At 30.9% G+C, this 18569-nt stretch overlaps 1 protein-coding gene across 1 annotated transcript; it reads left to right on the top strand.

Moving 5' to 3' along the window:
• On the top strand, positions 6424-11509 carry LOC105162840 (VIN3-like protein 2). Its single transcript, XM_011080990.2, has 5 exons — positions 6424-6588; positions 6754-6847; positions 8330-8996; positions 9289-9593; positions 9949-11509. Exons 2-5 carry the CDS (start codon positions 6826-6828, stop codon positions 11124-11126), a joined length of 2172 nt encoding a protein of 723 aa, XP_011079292.1. The 5' UTR covers positions 6424-6588; positions 6754-6825; the 3' UTR covers positions 11127-11509.

The raw sequence follows: 18569 nt of genomic DNA, 5'->3' as shown, positions 1-18569 counted from the left end.
TAGAGTTTGGAAGGTGTTCCTCGCCTGGGGACTAAACCTGTATTTATAAGGGGTCTCCCCATTTGACAGGATTCTGCATGTTTCCTTTAATCTCGAGAGGAGCGGATAAGAGCTGTTAAGATAAGCTATAATTCGATCCATCTCTTGCTAATCTTGCTGAGAAGAGAGTATGACTTCAAACTGAGGGGGATTATTCACCGTTGAGGATTCCTTAGTTAACAAGGAGTTCTTTTGCTCCAGGAGTCTAGGGCTTTGACGGGACATCCCTTGACACGCGTATTCCATTTGGGTTTGAATTAGGTCCGGTTCAGACTAGTATGACTCGAGTGTATATTTACGAAGATAGTGCCTGTTAAGATATAAATTATCAACATGAACATTTTAATCATTCCAAGAAATTCGGGCGTAGTCCCTATATCAATATCATAATATTTTCATCATGATCAAGAAAAGAAAAATATATTCATTTCTGAAAAATGTTACAAAAAAACCACTCAATATTTATAAGGCGCAAAATTATCGATTCGCCCATCAGCAAATGAACCACAACCACATAAACATATTCAATTTTTTATTTTATTTTTATTAATTATATAATAAACATAAATTAAAAAAGTTTCAATAAGTTGGAGAGAAAGAAAAAATATATATTTGAGGATAAAATGATGAAGATAGAAAAATCATACATAAAAACACAAAAAAGAAAAAGAAAAAAAAAAGCAAAATCTTCATTGTCATTTTTCCTTTTAGATAGGGTTAATTTAGTCAACAGATTAAATGCACGCCAAAAATATTTATTTCGATTTCTCATGCTTAATATATAGTATAGATATATAATTTTTAAAAATATTAATTTAAATGGGTACCTAACGATATTAATCAACTTCTCCAGTAATGATTTGTCAAAAGTCAGACGATTGACACATACACCATTATTTAAAATTAAGAAATACGAGACGAGTAACAATCAACAACCATCCGAATACACAATACACAAAACACTGAACGTAGAATAAATTTGACTCGATTTGCCTTACAAAATATTCGAATCACATGCCACATATCACTATTCGTTGAGCAATGTTTTAACAAATATTCACCAAAGTAACATAGTAATTTTTATTTTTAATTACGATAATCATAATAAATTTATTTAAACAAACTATTATAGGTTATTAAATAATTATAAATACTTTATTATTATTTAAAAATTTATAAATAATATTTTGAATTGACAATCATAAAATAAATACCCTTATAATAGATTATTATAAAAAAATATATTTTATTAGATAACTACTCATTTTAATAGGATACTTATGAATTTTTAAATAATAATTTTTTTTTATAATTATAATAAATCTCATTATAACAGTTTGAAATTTGTGGTATTAAATATTCTTGATCTCAACATCTATTGATCGGAGGTCTTCCGTACATTGAGTTGCGTGTGTAAGATGGTGTTTGGCTAATGCTATTAATTTTTATCTTTTTTTATAAATCCATATATTTTATAGGGATAATTATACCGCCTCTTTTGAGATTTAATGTAATTTCACATAAATTCTATGTGGGTTGAAAAATTACGTTTAGCATCCCTAAGATTTGCTTTTATCTAACACATAAATTCCCCACTAGTCAAAATTTATTGAATTTGCTGATATTAACGAAGAAACTGAATGAAAATTGATATTTACAGTCGATTGATGTATTACAAATCAATCAGACTAAGTTACTCTTACAACGGTAAAGATATACCTCCTTACATGGATTAACACAAGAAGACGTACAAGGATAATTTTGTTATAAAAAATGTATTTGCCTACTATAAGTCAATATTAAGTCAAATTTGAGATAAATATAATTTTTTTTATTAATATCAATAAATTCTGTAAATTTTGACTAATGTAGGGACTTATTTGTTAGACAGAAGCAAACATTAGGAGTGTTAGATGTAATTTTTCAAACTAAAAGGAGTTTACGTATAATTACCAAACCTCAGGGGAGGGCAGTGTAATTGTCCCTATTTTATAAAATACTTTTAAAGTTTACAATATGTCAAATTATTATTTTAAAATAATTATTTAAAATATTTAAGTAAAATAAGATGATGAATCTTGTAGTATATTAGTCATGATAATTTATTAATTTATTTAAAAAAAATTGTTAAAATACACGACTTTTCGTTATAATTAATTGTTATGGTTAAAAGTTAAAAAAATATACCAAATACAACTGCGCAGTCGTTGTTCTATAAATAAAGCCAAAATATTAACTATAGGTAAAAACCATGATAAATATTTCAGTAGTAGGTAAAATTATGACAAATATTGATTAATCATTGTCAAAATTTAAGTTTTATGCATCAATTTCTCGTGGTAGATAATATTAATTTGTCATGATTTTCAAATCGTAGTGGTTTATAGTGTACGGAATAATATCTTATAAGCTTTCAAGCATTTTATAATATTTTTGAAATTTGACGAGACCGCTTAAGTTTACTCGTTTACTTTTTAGGCTGTATTTGGATAATGGATTTGGAATTATGAATTTCAAGTCCGTAGTTCATCAGGAAAAAAAAAATACTATTAGCTATAATATTAGTGGCTATGACAAAAAATCATGATAAATGACGATTATTAATCATGACAATTAACTGTAATTAAATATTGTAATTCTTCTAATGGTTACAAATTCTTCATGCCTGGGTCTACCACCACCGACGCCGCCGCGTCGCTGCCATCACCATCCGCAATGTACTCTTCAACCACCGCTGCTAACATCGCCATCGCCATCGCCATGTGGTCGCCAATTTTTTTACAATCATTCTTTTTTTTTTTCAAAAAAAAAAAGAACTCAACGAGAACAAAGTTGATTATTTCATTATATTTAAAGATTGCATAATTTTATCAAATATCAGAAAAATATTAATAATTATTTTTTGATGAGCTGATCGTTTAACAGTCTTACTTTTATGTAATTTAGGTTACATTCATTTTTGGTCCTTTAAAATGACGATTATGTGCCTATTTATTACACAAAAACCCAAAAGTCGCTATTTTAAGGGCGTGCGCTCTTAAATAGATGAGCCCAATTTCCGCTGTGTTTGGTAAGTTTTGAAAACTTTGAAACCTAAGCTACATAATTGTCATTCATGCTTAACTCAAATAACTATTCTCTGTTTGCTAGTACACCATATTTAAAATACAGACGCACATAGGACATATATTTAAGGGATAATTACACTAGTTTTCCTTAGATTTGGTGTAATTATATATAAACCCCATATAATTTAAAATATTATATATAGCACCTCTGAGATTTTATTTTTATCTAACAAATAAGTCCCACCATTAGTTAAAATTTACTAAATTTGTCGATATTAACAAAAAGAACTGAACGAGAATTAATATTTACACCCGATTAACTGATTGTTCACTTATTGCAACTCGAACAATTTTTTCTCGAACTAAACTATTCTTGTAACGGTGAAGATATATATCTTCACATACCTACGTGAAAATTTATGTGACCTGCAATAAGTCAATGTTTAATATAGATTTTTTCTAATCTTTTTGTTATATCAGCAAATTTTATAAATTTTCACTAATGAAGGGACTATTTGTTATACAAAAACATACACATTTATTGAAGTTTAGCAGAATTATGAATCCCTTTATTATTTTAAAAATTATAAATAATTTTTTAAATAAAAAATAATTATATAACCCTTAAATATTGAGATGGACATTACTACTTTACCTTTATTAAAATATTTTAAAATTATGCATATATATATATATATGCTTAATTTTACTCCAACTATATTTTTATTTTTTCGTTTATATCTATTTCCGTTCTCCCATTAATATACGTTATTTTTATTTCTTGTTTTTTCTAGAAGAACTTACAAATATAAATTTCTCATTTTGATTTTTCCTTATTCATAATGAAAAGAAAAGAGCTAATTGATGAAACTATAAAAATTAATTTTTTTTACCCAATTTGTTTTCATCATATTCAACAAAGTATTTCGAGATTTACTTTCACTTGGTATGAATCGAAGGGAAGTAAACCAGCAATTTGATAATTTTTAATTTTATTTTTCACAATTATTCTACATATTAATTTGATTTTGTAAATTTTTATAGGGATTTTGAAATATTTTTAAAAAAATCTCTAATATTTATTAACTCACGAGACATTTCATAAAACAAAGGGTTTAATGCAATTTATCCTTCTGTAATATTGGAAATGAGCAAATTATCCCTATAAAAAAAATGACAATTTACCCCCCTATATTTTTTAAAATAAAGCAGTTTATTGCTTTAGGAAGGTAAACTGCTGTATTTTAAAAAATACAAAACGGAAAATCGCTATTTTTTTTTATAATTGAATAATTTGCTCATTGATAATATCATAGAAAGTTGCGTAGAACAAAAGTTTAATTAATTAGAAAACTTTGAAGCTAAAGTATTATATTCTCTTCTTGAAACTTTATAAAATTGCAACAACTATATATTTCACAATTTTGGATGCACTTTTTGAATGGATAGTTTGATGTATTTGTTGATAGACCAAAGCAACTTTAATGCAAAAAATTACATTTGGAATTCAATCTTTTCATAAAGAATTTACAAGATTGGCTATTTATGGCCTTAAAGAATTCATAAACAAATGAAAATAAAAGTTGAAAAAAAAATATAAAATATCCCAATTAAAGGAAAGGACAAGGCAAAAGTTGGGTTGATTGAATTGGGATTTGATTTATGTTGTTCCCAATTATGTACAAAGATTGACCAACACAATATATATGAGTAAACCAATTATATATATTATCATATTATGAATAATCAAAGGAATAATTATACTCTCCTCCTATAAGATTTCGTGTAATTTTATATAGAAACCCCTTATATTTTAGAAAGTTACATTTAACACTTTTGATGTTTGCTTCCATCTAACAAATAAGTCTTATTATTAATTAAAATTCACTGAATTTGGTACTGTTAATAAAAAAAAAGTTTTTGAATAGAAATTGATCCCCTGATTGACTAATTACTGACTTATTACAGGTCAAATAATTTTATTTTCGAACTAAGCTACCTTTATAACGGTGAAGATATACTTCCTTACATGCATTAACATGTCAAGACGTATTAGGGTAATTTGATCATAAAAAGATCTATTTGACCTGCAATAAGTCGGTAATAAGTCAATCGGGGTTAATATAATTTTTTTTGAATTACAAGAAATATATGTGTAATTACACCAAATTTCAGGAAGAAAAGTATAATTATCCCTTATAAAAGCAAGAGATCATGGCTAAAATATTGTAAATTCAAATTCCATCAATATTTTATAATTTAAAATTTTGAGCTGCATCGATATTGTTGATCGTAGCTTGTAGCATAATGATTTGTATATGATCTATGACTGGTATCAAAACTAAGGTTATAGGTTGATTCTTGTAATGATCAGTTGTCAGGAGGGGATTATTAACATGTATTGTGACAATTATCTATATATTTGATGCACAAAACATCGAATATAGTATGAATTTAACCTAATTAGAATGATTCTTGTAGCCGTTGTGACAAATTATTGGAAAGAGTATTGCCGACCAATAATGACCCTCATGGCAATCGCTAGGGAGGGTAGGATTGTTAGGTTGTGCAACAACAACTGCTCTCACAGAAGGCCTGCATCTAAATCGTGGGATTTAAAATAATTATCAGGGAATTAACTATTAACGTGCGTAACAACAATTGCTATTATAGAGAGTCGTAATTAACACGTTACATCTGAGACAATTACTAGGGAGGGGAACTATGAGCTTGTGCGGTTGCCATTCCTTTTACGAAAGAGTCATAATTAAAATGTGGCCGCTCAAAGTAAAATGTGTCTAGCAACGACGGTTCCCGTTAAAGGATCGTAGTTAAAAAACAGTGTTCTAGAGTGATGTAGTCTTTAAAGATTGAAAATATATCATTGCTGCCAGCTGTAATTTTTGACATAAAGATATACCTGCTTGATCCAACACTATCTATATTAGTCGGTGGTAATTTATAGTCAAATAAATAATAATACAAAAATCTTGAAAACTGAAATCTTAATTAATTTTGAACACCAACTTGGCTACTTATGTCAGGCTTTTATGTTAATTAAATAAATATATTTATTTATAAATATAATAAAAAAAATAAATAATAAAAGTGAAATTGTGATTGGGCAATTGGGGAAGTGTGGAAAAAGGTGAAAAGGGGATTTGTACATTCAGCCGCTTTTTTCCATCTGTTGCTTCTCTTACCCTCTTTTATTTATTCGGTTTTTTTTCCTCTTACTTTTCTCATCCCTCTCAACTGCCCTTCTCTCTCTCTCTCTCTCTCACACATAAATACACCCCTCTCATCCTCTGTCTGTCTCTCTCTCTCTCCTCTCTACACACACACATACATACATACATACATACATACACACAAGATATATTTATTTGTATATACAAGAATTGCAATTGGTGCTTCGGGTGCTGAAAAACCCACGTCTTGGACCCATCTCTTCATGAATTCTCTCTTCTCCCTTTTCTTGGTAATTGTATTCTATTTTTTTTCTCTCCCCTCTCCTCTCTCTCTCTCTTACATATATATGTATTTGTGTATGTAGATATGAAACACACACACACATAAGCACACACACAAGAACGGGTTTCTTTCTATGTGTTTGTATGTGGGGTTCAAAAATTTTGTCTTTCAGGTTTCAGGAGCAAATGGGCTTTTGGTGGTAATGTGGGCGTAATCTTTTGTTATTGTGAACAGAAGAGCGGCCATGGATGCTTCCGCTTTGGAGGGTAAAGATTCTTTCTTTTCATTATTTTTCCGTATTTCTTGGACAAGTTGTTTATCTTGGTTCTTGTTTGTGTTGTTCATTGGACTATTTTTCGATACTTTTTATGTAAAAGAAAATAAAGATTCTTTGTTTTGGAGATTTCGTTCATAATGGGTCGTTAAATTCTTGGTCGATCTATTTGGTAGTCTGACTGCAGGCATGAATTAGTGTTTGTTGAATTCATATTTTGGTTTTTCTGTTTGATTTATGTTTCGATGAAATCGACACGCATGCTCACTCACACTCCATTATTGTTTTTGTTTCTTTTTCTTTTTCCTATATATAATTACTTATTTTGTTGTCAGATAATGTATCAGTATTTATGAATTACCTACTCTCTATGGCTTTCATCTCTACCTAAAACAATTAATTCCATAGATGCTTATTAAGAAAAAAGAAAAAAATCATCTATGATGAAGATGCCAATGAGCAGCCAGCTGTCTTTTTCTTGTTTTTATTATTATCTTCTCTCTCTCTCTCTCTCTCTCTCTCTCTCTCTTCTAGTGTGCAAGATGGTTACCTAAATTTGTGGAATGAATTTGTATATATTATCTGTCAAATTGATGTATTTTGTGCTTAGAATATTACATTTGATTATTTAGTTTCTCAATCTTCAAGGAATTTCAACTGGGGTGGGGTGGGTGGAGTGGCATTTCGAAAGTCAAGGATGTAAAGTTTCTCACTTCTGAATAATTTCATAAGACCTTTGGGCGACCTGTATAAGCCATATGATCTTTTATCAGTAGCCTAATCCATTGTCTTCCATTGTTTGTGTTTTCTTGATTTGGGGTGTCAAACTGTGGACTTGACTGCAGATATGTACGGGCGCCATAGTACGCATGAGTTAGCTTGTTCTTTTCCATATTTATTGCGTATTTTAGCATCACACTTGATTTTTATCTATGTCTATGCAAGTATAGGAAAGGTATTTGTATATCTCAAAGGGACAAATATTATGCAGCCAAGAAAGTGTGTTCTATATATGGCCCTACTTGAGACATGGCTATAATCAACTTGCTTGCAATATTTATCGTGTTGCTTTCTCATTTGATTGCTATTTGGTCTGTGATCCTTTTTCTTTTCAGTTTATTCTTTCTTTGTTTTTTTGCTGTTGGTCAGACCTTTATTATATCAATAAGAGAATGAAGCCGCATGCATTATAAAAGAAGAGAACGTTTTAGGTTTATGTTGTTTCGAGTAATGATTCCATGCATAGTTAAGTGGCATGAAATCCAGGAAAGAAGTAAAACTGGTGATTTTGGATCCATCCTCTGCAGTTGCATTCGTCCCTCTTTCACCTAGTATTGCTACTCTTTTCCTGTCGTTATGTTGTCTGCTCGTCATTCTCCCGTTTTATTTTTAATACTGACATCAACTATTTGTCTGAAGAATTGTGTTGAGAACCACTACATTTTTTGATGACTGTTATTGCTTTTGGGTCCAGCATTAGTATATGATCCATCAAAATGCAGTAAGTTGAGCATGGAGCAAAAGAGAGAACTAGTCTATGAAGTGTCAAAGTGGCCAGATGGTGCCACAGAAATGCTACAGGCATGGAGCCGCCAGGAAATATTGCAAATCCTCTGCGTAGAGCTTGGAAAGGAAAGGAAATACACAGGATTAACAAAGTTAAAATTAATAGAACACCTTCTGAAAATTGTATATGAAAAGAAATCGCAAGAGCTTGGAACTGAAAATGTTTCTGAACTAGAAAATGGTGAGAGGACTCCTAAAAGGCAACGGAAATCAGACCACCCAAATCACCTGGTTGTTGCTACAAATGGTGCTGCAACTGTTGTTCCTGATGTTGATTCTGGTAGTACTATGTATTGCAAGAATTCAGCCTGCAAGGCTAAAATGAATCTTGGGGATGCTTTCTGCAAGCGGTGTTCATGCTGCATTTGTCGCCAGTATGATGATAACAAGGACCCAAGCCTGTGGTTAATTTGCAACACGGACCCTCCATTTCATGGTGTGTCATGTGGTATGTCATGTCACCTCGAATGTGCCTTACGACATGAAAATTCTGGCATCTCACAGGACAGGCAGGATAAGGGGCTTGATGGGAGCTTCTGTTGTGTATCTTGTGGAAAGGTGAACGATTTGCTCAGGTAAACTTCCAATCTTGCTTCTTATTTGTTTTGTTGGTTTTCTGGTATATTTCGAAGATTAATAGTGCAACATTATGAGATTCCCATTGCTTCTAGAGTTGCGATTTTGTTGCCTGCAATTTCTGCTTCTCTCATATAAGAGAAGTAGTGTGTATGAACTTTGATTTCTGTAGGGGTTCATTGTCACTGGAGACTGCTTATGAATTTCCGTTACGTCCAACTTTTTCATCATTTTCCATGGGTCATTTCATGATAAAGTAATAATAGTAACAATGTAGAAGGGATATTGCAGCTCTTGGAGAAAGCAACTAATAGTGGCGAGGGACACCAGGCGGGTCGACATATTGTGCTATCGGCTCTCCTTAGGCCAAAAGATTCTTGCTGGTACTAAACATTACCAGAATCTGTATGGAATCATTGGTGAAGCTGTCAAAATGCTCGAAGAAGAAGTGGGTCCTCTAACTGGTTTACCTGTGAAGAAGGCTAGAGGGATTGTGAACAGGCTCTCATCAGGCCCTGAAATTCAGAGGATTTGTGCTTCTGCTGTGGAGTCTCTTGACTTGATGCTTTCTAACCGGCTGTCTGATGTGCCTTCTGGTGCTCTCTCTCTCTCTCTCTCTCTATCTCTCCATCTCTGTCTCTGTCTCTGTCTCTATCTCTATGTCTCTTTGTGGAACAATTCTTACATGCACTCTTCGGGAAAATTACCATACGGTGAGGATTGACCATGTCCTTATAATACAGGTTCCACTACTAATGTGGTTCGATCCTCACTTTTTGGTGTTTTCACACCCGGCATACATAAGAAAAATCTTGCTGTGTGTGTTTGTGCAACTAGGTCCTATTCCCACACCTAAAAAACAGTTATCCTGCCTTTTGTATATTCCCTTACTGTTGGTCAAGACAAGTGTTTGTCATCTGACTCCATTCATGGGGTTTATTATCTATCCAGATTGCAATACACTTGCCTCGAAGCTTGTCAGATTTGAAGATGTCCGTGACTCATCATTAGCGGTGGTTCTGAATTCTGATGATTCAAATATGGGAAATGTCGTGGGTTACTCCATATGGCATCGGAAAGCTGATGATATAGACTATCCAATAGAGCCTACTTGTAGATTGTTTAAACCAAATACAAAGTTTCTCCTTTCTGGTCTAACACCTGCTACACAGTATTTTCTGAAAGTTGTTATCCTCGATTCCGACAGAGAGATGGGCTTCCATGAATTTCAGTTCCAGACAGTAACGTCTCAAGATGAGCTGCGAAATCTGAACTCTAAGAGCTCAGAGGTGGAAAGAAGCCAAAGTCCCGCTACTAACTGCAGCAGTCTCTCTAATCCTTCTTCAGTGGACGATGAGGATGAAAACAGAGGGGATAACAATTTTCTTCCTTTTAATGGTAATGCTGGTAAAATGACTGCAGATATGGTTGATGACACCATCAACTTCTCGGGTCAGAAGAGCCAGAAGGAGACTCCTGGAGACATAATTTCTTTGTTGGATGAAGAATATAGCATGGTGAAAACTAGCTGCACCCCAAGTGGTGATGCTCTGTTGAATCCCAGAAACAAAGAATCATCAAATGGTCAGATGGTTGAGGAAACGAGCACCGAGAATGGGTCTAATACACCTCTTCCGACTGGCTTAGAATGTGTTCCCATTGTGGATAGTTCAGAAGCGGGCTTGCCTATCACTCCCTGCAAGTTTGAGAATGTGAAGGATGACACTGGGAGGAGCAACAGATACAAATTCAATGGCAAAGATGCCGATATTGGTTCCGAAGGGGAAAAGGAGCCTCAGGCCGGTAGCTCTTCTAAGAAGAGAAGTGGAGAAAGGCAAGAGGAGGAGTGTTCTGGGATCGGGGACAAAGATTTCGAGTACTATGTGAAAGTCATCCGGTGGTTGGAGTGCGATGGTCATATAGAGACAGCATTTAGGCAGAAATTCTTGACGTGGTACAGCTTGAGAGCGACCTCTCAAGAGGTCCGTGTCGTGAAAGTATTCATCGACACTTTTATTGAAGATCCTGAATCTCTTGCTGGACAACTTATTGACGCCTTCACAGATGTCATTTCAAACAAGAGATGTTCTACGGTACCAGCTGGATTTTGCACGAAGCTCTGGCACTGAGACGTTCGACAAATTCCAGTACTGTGGGATTAAGCATGCAGATTTAAGGAGATCTGCCTGCTTTATTCTTTCGACTTAGGAATTTCTTGATCATTCTTCATAGAAACTAGCATCATTTACAAACTTGGTACTAAGATATTTGCTGGTGTTATAAGATCATGTCTGTTTTTTTTTGCTCTGGAAATTCCTGGCTATCTGTAGCTCTTTTATGTTGTAGTGCATGAGGGGGGAATTCAAATTTCATGTTCTGGTGAAAGATGGAAGTATTAGTTTTTGCATTGTACATAGGCTAAGCTGCAAAATGTCGTTCTTGCATGTATCCAATCAGGCAGTCTTGTCTGATATTTTCTCTGATTAAGTGCAATTTATCATTAATACTCAAATGCTTTGTTTGGTTCGTAAGATAGGATTAGGCGTGATGAAATTTGGTGGGATAGGAAATGAAATGATAACTAATCTCATCATTCATTAGATAATGTTTGGTTTGATATATTGTATGTGTTATCCTATGTGATAATATAATATAGTATTTTGTTGAAGGGATTGCAAAATCTATGTCTATACTATTATGAATTTTTTATGTGTCTGTTCCTCATTGTGAAAAGACATTCCTATTCTTATTTAAGTAATCTTTATAATAATAAATAAAATTAATTATGAAAGTATAAAATTCTTTTGAAAGAAGACTATTTAAGAGTTCTAATACTTCTAAACTACATGAGAACGTACAATCCTACTAAAACAATAGACTAATCATATGTTTAGGCCATTAATTTGTTAGACGATATTTTTAAATACTTTATTAATATTATTTTACTATAGCATAATATAACTTAAAATGAATAATATCAGAATAATACATAAAAATAATAAACTTCAAAATACATACATACATATATATATATATATATGAAAGAATAAAGACAAAATTGTAAAATTAGTCCTATAAGTATAGGGGTGGCAAAATTAGCCTTGTAAGTATAGGAGGGTGGAAAATTAGTCCTATAACTGCTGGACTAAAAATTTTAGTCCTATACGTTTTAATTTAGTGGCAATTTTGGTCCTTTCAGCCAAATTACCCAAAAAAATTGGAGCTTATGTTTCTGACTGCCAACTAGTCTCAACTTAAACAGATGGTGTCTTGCGTGGCTGCTGACATGGTAAGGGGCGGGTAATTTTGGTCGAAAGGACCGAAATTTACCATTAAATTAAAACATATAAGAAAAAAGTCAAACGATAAAGAAATCGTGACGTGGATGGTGCCGTTGATGGAAACTGATCGGAGGGATGTGAGTGCCATGGGAGCAAATACAAGGGTGTTTGTCCGCCGGCGAGACCCATCGTGGGCGCGGCAAAAAAGTGGCAAAAATGAAAATGAAGAAAATCGGCGGATAGTGGACAAAAATGAATGGGCTTGGGTGCAATCAACTCACCGGAGGATGGGGAGTTGATTGGTGGTGATCTCGAACAATGGATATGTCGGACGGCGGCGAATCTAGAAAAGAAATAAAACAAATTTAGGTTTTAGGGCAAGACTATGATAAGCAATTAGGGGTTCATTTGAACTCTGATTGAAACACATGTTGTAGGGTTGGAATCAGTGTCTGACGGAGAGTTCAGTGATGGTGTGCGTGGCCAGAGACGTACCGAAAAAAATTCCGACGACCGACTGTGTAGTGGTGGTGGGTGGTCTTTAACCATATGTAATGTCCATTTTTCATCAAAACCCTAATCCCTAATTTGATTTGTTTTTTGGTTACTTTTGGTCAGAAGGATCAACATTGCTATAAATTTAAAACATAAAAGACTAAAATTGTTAGTCTCATGGTTATGGGACCAATTTTGCCAATTTCCATAAATACAGGACTAGTTTTACAATTTTGCCAAGAATAAATATCATGAAAATTTAAATAAAAATTATCAATCTTAATTAATGCTTTCCAAAAATTTAACATTGGTGACTTCTTACTAATTAATTTTATTTTAATTTTAGTAGTAGCAAATTATTTTAAGATTATACTTTCACGTACTTTTAATTTATAGCATATAATATAGTGGAGATAAAATACTACTACTAAGTGCAACTTGTGATAGTGAGAATCTTTTTAGTGTTTATTATGATTGTGAGGAGATGTCGTATTTTTTCTGTGGTTCTCTTTTCAATAATAAATTAGAGGGATAATTACTTTTACACTTCCTAATTTATGGTGTATTTATATAAACTATCCATACCTTTCACATAATTACATTAACCACCCCTAACAACCAAAGAATAAGGGTATTGTAATGATATTGATACATGGGGGGGGGGGTGTAATTTTTTAAAAATTGATGGTGATTTGTGTAAATAATTTTGATGTTTCTGGTGGTGTATATGTAATTATAAAAAAGACATGGGTGATCTCTATAAACAAGTCATATATTACAGGGGTGCACATATAATTATTTCTAAATAAGAATTAGTTATAAGAATCAAATTCTATCAAAGCAGTAATTATTTAGTAATCATTCATAGCGAGGAAATGAGCTAAAAGCATAAAATTATTTGGTAATTTTAATTTGTCTGAATTACTTAGGGAATGAATGATATATTCTAAAATATAAATAAATTTCAGGGTAAGTTGCATAACATATATATTAGTTAAAAACTTTCTATGTTAAAAAAATAGGAAAAAGACCCTCTGTATTTTTCAAAATATTGCATACTCTCTCCCGTTAAGTAAATCCTAACACCATTAATTTTTTGTTAAATTATCCATTATACCCTTTTTATGACAACCGTTTATCTTTAATTGTAAACAATGAATGATTTAAATTTTAAGTAATTTAAAATATATTTATATATACTATACATACACTATATATAATATATATTATAAAAATATATTATACAATACACTATATATAATATATATAAATATGTATTTATACAAAATTTAGGCAGCAAAGTCCCCCGTCTATGTGGGCGGGGAAGCCGTCGCCTAGACTTTTCTGGGCAATGACGATAAAAAAGAAGGCGACGGTGAGATCGCCTGCTCGTAGTTGACCACTCCTGTAATGGGGGACCTTGCGCTCACTGGAAGGAGGCGGCAACCAAAATCGAGGGGCGACGTTGCCCCCGTAGTTTTGACCTTGATGACTGTCGTCGCCAAGAGAAGAAGGCGACTTCTGTAGCCCAAGCACCATCGTCGGCCTGTAGTGGCCGGTGATGGAGAAGAAGATTAAAAAAAAAATATTTTTTAAAAGTAATATAAATAATTTAATATATTCAAAATTTAAACACTAATAATTTTAATATTTAATTTTAAGATTCTTTATAATAAATAATATAATTTAAAATAATTGATATTAATTTTTTTATATTTAATTAGCATTATTTATGTGTGAAAGAATTTATTTGGTAAATAATAATCTAATTGAGTTAATAATATACAATTATTCTAAGTGACTTTTATATTGCATAATTCTTTTATTTGAAAAGTGAATTTTAGTAAATTATATTTGTATTGTGTTTTATAAATTTAAAATTTTAATCTTTAACAAATTTATATACTTTTTACATCACATTAATATATTTTATAAGTAAATACAATTTATTACGATATATTTGGACTCAATAAATAATTTAAATTAATTAAATATATTCAAAATAAAATAATTTAATTTAAGATATAATTAAGTGTGAAAGAAAGGAGCAAAATGGACATTATACGTACACTTAAAGTAATCCAAAAAAAGGTCATAAAATGAGGCCTACTTGTACAATAGACGAGTGTCAGACACTCTCTGTTAGTTTCTAATAGAGAGGGATTTTTTGATGTATTTTATAAAATACAGGGTTTTTTTTAATACAAGGAGTTTTTAACTAAATTCTGAAAACACAGGGGAATTTTATACAATTTATCCTAAATTTTAACGTTAATTTGCAAGAAATATTTTAAATATTTTTTAAAAAATTAATTTACCTGGGAACTATAAGATTTAAAATAAATGGCATATAACTAAGATGTAAATATATATTAATCCAAACTTCAAAACATTAAAAAAAATAATAAAGAATAAATATTAGAAAATTCCAAATAAAAACCATCAATTTTCAGTATAGAAATCGGTTGAAAGTTTTATAGTATGCGTATATAAAAATTAAGGTTTTTAAAAAAATAAAGTACTATTGTATAATAAATATAATGCCAATTAAATTTCTATGAATTAATAGATTAAGAAATCACACTAAAAATTTGAAGTTAAAAATGTAAAGAATAATATTTTAAATTTAGAAGCTAATGAAGAATGTAAACAATATTTTGACAAACTTTAAAAATTGATAGTAAAATATAATTAGAATAATTATAGGACATCTTAATACAAATTAATATGGATATGTCTAATTAGATTAATTTTTTATAAAAAATATTTAATAAATAATTAGTTTAAAATTACTTCACATTACATTTAAAAAAAAAAGAATTCGAGATATGATATTTCAGAAAAATATATAACAAACACAAAGTAAAATTAAAAGAATAGAAAATATATATTAATAGGGTGAATAGCAATTTACCCCCCTATGATATTGAAAATGAACACCTTACTCTATAAAAACAATATAGCAATTTACCCTCTAGACTTTTTAAAATAAAGCAATTTACCTCCTTATACACGGAGGTTAATTGCTCCATTTTAAAAAGCATAAGGAGATAAATTGTTATATTTTAAAAAATATAAGAAGATAAATCGCTATTTATTTTTTATAAGGGGGTAATTTGCCCACTTACAATATCACAAAAGGGTTATTAGCATTTTTTCCTATATTAAAAATAAAACATGACCAATTTTACTAAATTATAATTTCTTATAAAGAATCCAAAAACAGGGGACTTCATTAATTTTATTTTAATATTGGATGCTTTATATATTATATTTTACTTTTGTGCTAACTTGTTCTAATATGAAATCATTAAACATAATAACTATTAAATATGAAATGCAAAATTTCAATTTTAAGGAACAAAACTTTTATCTAATATTATCAATTAAATTTAGCATTCGTCACAAATAACAAATTAAATGGTTTCTTCATCAACTAAAGCAATTATTATCAAGTTTTTTGAAAAAAGATTATATACTAATGATTCAATAATAGAAATATAAATAAACTATGAGTTTAATATCTTTACTAACTAATAAATTCTATATTCAAATCTAAAAATATATTCTTACATGTGCATTGCACGTGAAACTTCCTACTATAATTAAATGTGAAATGATATTAAAGATATCATTTTTATGTTATTTTTTTTAATATTAAGCTATGAATAATTATAAAAAGATAAAACCTCAATATTTATTGTAATATAATTTTTACGATATTTTAATTTTTCTTTTCTATATTCATATGAAGCAGGAGTTTAAAATACACATTCAATAATAATAATTAAAAAAAAAAGAGAACGAAGGCTTACTTTTCGGGAAAAAAAAACTATGAAATATGGCAAAAATTGTACTTTTTAAAATTTAATAACTAATGAAAACTCAAGTATTAGTAATTTTTTTATTATATTTTATTATTCTCATTTAAAGTACATTCCTTTAAGCAAACATATTTCACAAGGAAAAAGTCAGAGTGAAAAAAAAAATTGATTTTATTGAAGAAATGAAAAATAATTAACCAACTTAATAATGAGCAAATATATGAATAACAAAAATTATGTCAACTTTAAATTGAAGGCATATAAGGAGAAAAAAATAATAATTCTAGCTTAGAATGATTAAAGGGATAGCAAGGTGGAATATATTATCCTATAAATTAAGATTTGTAAAATCAAGATTTGAACTCTAATAACATGAACCAAATATAATAATCAATATTATCATGCCTAAAATAATAAATAATCCAAATGTTTTACTTATTAGAGCTGACAATGCTACTTCAACGGACAACAAAATGGAGTTGCAAACGATAAATTCTAATTTTAGAAAGTATGTATGAGCAAAAGTCATAAAGGTGACAAGATTCAAGTCTCAATATGGCATCCAACTTTTATGGTAATAGAATAAATTTGGTCAAGTAGTTTTTCAATTGCTTCAAATGGCAATTCAAAATGCAATATTTCTACTCATAAATGCATGACTAATATTCGGTCATTCATAGTTATAATTTCAGTTCAAATCTTCTACTGCAAATTGGTATTGAATATCGTATTATACTTTACATATGCATGCCAAGTTTTATGTTTCATGCCGCCTACAGTGAAACTCAAATCTCAGTTCTATCAGCATTTTTCCATGATCAAGCAATCCAAGAAGGATTCCATGGTGTGGCATTAGTTACTTACACAGAATATTACTCTTTTAACTGCAGAGCAGAACAGAATACAGAGAATAGAAGCAGATAGATACGGAAGGCAAAAATTCCATGTTAGCCCCCGAAACTTTCTAAGTACATTAGGAAAGTAAAAGATAATCCTAAAAGAACAATTACCAGAACTATTGTCAATCTCAAAGGAAATCATCATATAAAGTTGCTGTCATGGCATACAGGGAATGGCTACGATGGCCCAAGAATTATATCTCAAATGAATAAATATTTGAACATCGTAATGATGTACCTTTCGACGGTCTAACAAAGTGCAGATGCATTTTCAGACACACATGACCTCAACTCAAATTTGAAGATCAGTGGAGAAGCTTCCCTACTACCATTCAAAGTCATTCTTCGATTTCATTGGTTAGTGATATTAACTGGGTATTAAGTCCCGGACTAGGGTAGAACTATTATACTCAGTTGTCCAACAATTCCACTGCATTTGTAACCTATTCTTGTCGCGATCATCTGCAAGGATAATTACTTTTAAGGTATTTATTCATCTAACCTCAATCGAGTCTTGGGTCGATAGGCTAACAAATAGTCTAAGATATATGGCATTATGTGTAAGATGACAACTCTGTGCAACTCCAGCTTGAACTTTGTGTAATGCAACGAATTCCTATTTATGGCTCTAGTGCCCAGATTTTCAAGAACACCTTTTTTTGGATGATAAATAGAAGGTTCATATCAGCCATTTTAACGTTGTTGTATCTAGGAAAGGAACACAAGACTTACAAAAATGACGTATTTAAGTTTGTAGAAACAAACAAATTAACAGAGTGAAAGGAACTAGAAACAGAGAGCACAAACCAAGGAGACCTAGCCTCAGAAAATTCATACACACATCTTATTGAACATGCATATGGAAGCATGTAAATTAGGATTAGTTTTCATTCTGATCTTTGTGTATATACGTGAAATGTGATCTCACCAAGCAATTATATCTTCAATCAAGAAAATGAAGACGAACCACTTACAGATTTCTCAATAGAGGTATGAAATGTGATTGAAAATTCATAGACCAACATGCTCAAATTTAACAACACAGAAAAATCAACAGCATATTTCACAATGAA

Source organism: Sesamum indicum, linkage group LG5 (assembly GCF_000512975.1).
Source record: "Sesamum indicum cultivar Zhongzhi No. 13 linkage group LG5, S_indicum_v1.0, whole genome shotgun sequence".
In the NCBI taxonomy this organism is placed as follows: domain Eukaryota; kingdom Viridiplantae; phylum Streptophyta; class Magnoliopsida; order Lamiales; family Pedaliaceae; genus Sesamum; species Sesamum indicum.
This window is presented reverse-complemented; position numbering and strand designations above follow the sequence as displayed.